The sequence below is a fragment of the Echinops telfairi genome, unplaced genomic scaffold (genome assembly GCF_000313985.2).
Source record: "Echinops telfairi isolate 266 unplaced genomic scaffold, ASM31398v2 ScPeMD7_7469;HRSCAF=8507_1, whole genome shotgun sequence".
Lineage (NCBI taxonomy): Eukaryota > Metazoa > Chordata > Mammalia > Afrosoricida > Tenrecidae > Echinops > Echinops telfairi.
In genome coordinates, this window is record NW_022111373.1 from 54,337,468 (window position 1) to 54,340,812 (window position 3,345).

The window sequence follows — 3,345 nt, forward strand, 5'->3', positions numbered from 1 at the left end:
GCGGCCGGGGCCCGCGCTCCCTCGGTGCGCGGCCTGCCCTCCCCGCGGCGGCCGCAGCCTCACCTGACGTGAACAGCACGATGGCTTTGAGGCAGCTGTACTCGGCCGAGTCGACGTGCAGCGCCTTGAGCTTCTCCACCTGCTCCTGGAAGATGCGGATGTGGTCCATGAAGGCCACCACGCGGTCGGCGGACATGGGCGAGGCGTGCAGGCCGGCGGCGGCCAGCAGCGGCGCCACGTGTAGGGGCATGGAGCACTGGGCCGCGTTGAGCACGAACAGCTCGCTCCAGGTGAGGCGCAGCAGGGACACCTGGTCGGTGATCTGCAGATCCGGGAAGAAGGGGATGTTGCGGGCCCACTCGACGGCGCTGAAGAGCAGGCGCGCGGCCAGCTCGCAGATGTTCTCGATGCCCATGATGTTGTTGGGCTGCATGCACTGGCTGCCGTAGCGAGACGTGGGGTAGGGCTCGGCGCGCAGCAGCAGCGAGATGTAGCCCGACAGGTAGCAGTGGCCGTTGAGGGGGTCCCCGTTGGTGAGCGCGTACTGGCCTGGGTTGGGCTGGGTCGGAGGCATTCTTCCTCGCTGAACCGCTGACAAAAAGAAAGAGAGAAAAGAGGCAATGTGCATCCAGGGGGCTTGCGAACATCGCGGAGCCGCCGACACAAAGCGGAGGCCCTGCCCGCTGCCACACGCGGCCCGGGCACCTTCTCTCCAGCGCTCGCGCTCACTCACAACCCACACCGCCACGGGAGCTGGACGGAGGCCCTGCTGTCCTGAGGCGGAGGTGTCCGGCTGCACCCCGGGCTCACCCCTAGCCCAGCCGGATCCAGGCCTGACTTCAAGGCCCCCAGCCAGGCATGGCCAGCCCAGCTCCCAAGGCCAAGAAAGTGCCAACCTCTCCGCCACCAAGGAAGAACAGAAAGAAAAATGAAACCCCATTCACCCCTCCAGACTGAGACATCCGGGTTGAAAAAAAAAATAAAAAAATATATATATATAGGCGAAACCGGAGAAAGGTTGTGGTTCTAGGCAAATGCCTAGTGGCCTCCTTATTTGCAAGCAAGCAGCAGTTTCCTCATAAAACGTTTCCACATTCTTTTAAAATGCTATAGGGTTATCCTTAAAATAGATACAAGTTACATACCCTCCTAACCACTTTTAACTTTGGAATAGAGAACAAGTATCCTACACCCCTCTCTCCTCCCCTCCTTCTCATCCCACAAAGTTCTCACTGTTAAAAACAACAGCAAATTGAACATTTTCAAGAAAAAAGTTGAACTTACAGTAGCCAAACATTATTGAAAAAAAGTGGGAAATAGAATTAATTTCTGTCCTGCGCCGTGGCCCCTGCAACCTGCAGCCAGCTTTTGCCCAGTGAATGCCCGAGCTTGCAACTGCAAAACACTGGATTCATTAACCATCTGAATGCAAAAACGTAAGCATGCTTTGAGTTCTTAAAGCTGACCAAAGTTTTTTTTTCTTAATGTGTATGTTTTACTTCCACACTCCCAGCATTTTAAATGGTCATGTAAACAAAGGCAACTTTAGGGAAAGTTAGGGCTACTGAACTCTTCTCCCCAACAAATTAATGTAGTTATGTCCATGTACATGTAGCTGTATTATTTCAAATTGGACACTATCTTCTTAAGTTTGCCTTGATTCTAATTTTAATGAAAGTCCCAGTGCCATTTAAGGTTTTGCAGAATAATGGCTAGAATACTTTTTTCTACTTTTAGTCTTGAACTTGGCAGTTATTTTTCAATTAAATGAAAGCACAATTCAAAGTTTTTTTGTTTGCTGTCCCCCCCACCCTTTCTTTCAGATGCCTACAAAATCTCCCTGGAGCTAAGAATGAAGTCAGTCCTCATATCTGCCTCCTTCTTGAGAACTAAAGGAATTCAGTTTCTTTTCTTGTGGCCTAGAAAATATCATCTTAAAGTCAATTACAAGGAGGAGTAATCTGCATTCTACAAAATTGACTGGCTCCCTAATTTGTCTCTAAGACATCGTTTAACGATTGTTAGAAGATAAGCTAACTGTAAATAGCTAAATATATTGATAAGCACTGCATCTCTTGCCACAAGAACATGAAACATATCTAGATCCAACATCAAAAGTTGTGTTTTAAAACAACAACAACAACAAAACAAACAACAAACCCATACAACACAAGGATTAAATGATGTGGGAGCTCATGCCAGCTGCAGCCTGTGCATTATAGCCAAATCAGAAGGATCAGCAAATGCGTAGTAAATTGTAATTTGTATGCAGTATTTAAGCAGAGGGTGGAGTTTGATGAAGAAATAAAAGGAGTATCATGCTTTAAAAAAAATGACACCACTATGAAAGCACAGTTCAGTCACAAACTTTCCTTTCAAAGTAGAGGGGCGAAAACAAGGCCCCAGCTCCAGAGGAGGCGGCCCCAGCCCCGTGGAGAGAGAGGGAACCAGTGAACGAACGGGCTGGAAGCCCCCCTTCCCCCCTAATTAGACCTACAAGTGCAATACATCTCAGTCCTCTTTCTCCAAGCTAAGCTTCCCAAAGGATGGTAGCAGCAATGAAGGTACGGCTCAGGGTACTCCAATCCCTTAACCCTCTCCCATTTAAAATGAAGGGTATGAAGAGGTGGAGGGGAAAGTGGAATGTGAAAAACAAAACAAAACACAAAAAAACCCACAAAAAAGGACTTTTCTGGGGGAAATAAGCAACCCCCTCCCCAAGTTCATGCCAGCAGAGCCCCGAGCATCCTCAAGCACACAGGGGAAAGAGACACACCAGGCACATCCAAGACCGAGGGAGGGAGGGGATTTTAAGCCACAGCTCACGATCCCAGGGACACAAGCCGGAGCAGGCAGCGGGCGGGCGGGGTAGGGGAGCCGGGAAGAGGAGCGCAGGCCGGGAGGGGGAGGCGGCAGCCACGAGCTGGGGGGTGGTGGTGTCTGAGACGCAGGGGGCAGGAAGGCAGCGGGGACAGGGGAAGGACACACGAACCGAGGCCCGCTGAAGCCCCAGCCCCATACAGCAGCCACCCCCGCGAGGGAGAAAGAAAGAGGGCCGAGGAGCCGGGAGCAGCGCGGGGAGAGAAGCAGAGAAGAAATATTCACCTTCCCGCCTCATGCCCACTTTGAGGCACTTCTTGAGGCGGCAGTATTGGCACTGGTTGCGGTGGTGCTGGTCGATGGGACAGTTCCTGTTGGCACGGCATGTGTAAGTTAAGTTCCTGCGGACGCTCCTCTTGAAGAAACTTTTGCAACCCTCGCAGGTGAATTGGCCGTAGTGCTTGCCGCTCGACTTGTCCCCGCACACCACGCACTCGATGTGCTGCTGGCTCTGGCCCGAGCCCG

At 51.7% G+C, this 3,345-nt stretch overlaps 1 protein-coding gene across 2 annotated transcripts in view; it reads right to left on the reverse strand.

Moving 5' to 3' along the window:
• Positions 1-3,195, reverse strand: part of NR2F1 (nuclear receptor subfamily 2 group F member 1) — a 9,190-nt gene extending 5,995 nt beyond the window's left edge. The window contains exons 1-2 of one of the 2 annotated variants that reach the window (XM_045285356.1): positions 3,106-3,195; positions 64-588 (exon numbers count right to left, since the gene is read on the reverse strand). In XM_045285356.1, coding sequence (XP_045141291.1) covers positions 64-588; positions 3,106-3,118 — 538 coding nt within the window. In that variant the 5' untranslated portion in view covers positions 3,119-3,195. Of the gene's footprint in view, positions 1-63; positions 592-1,284; positions 2,393-3,105 lie in introns of those variants that run through there. The other variant, XM_004703486.2, reaches the window with a different exon arrangement.
• Positions 3,196-3,345: the final 150 nt, after the last annotated feature.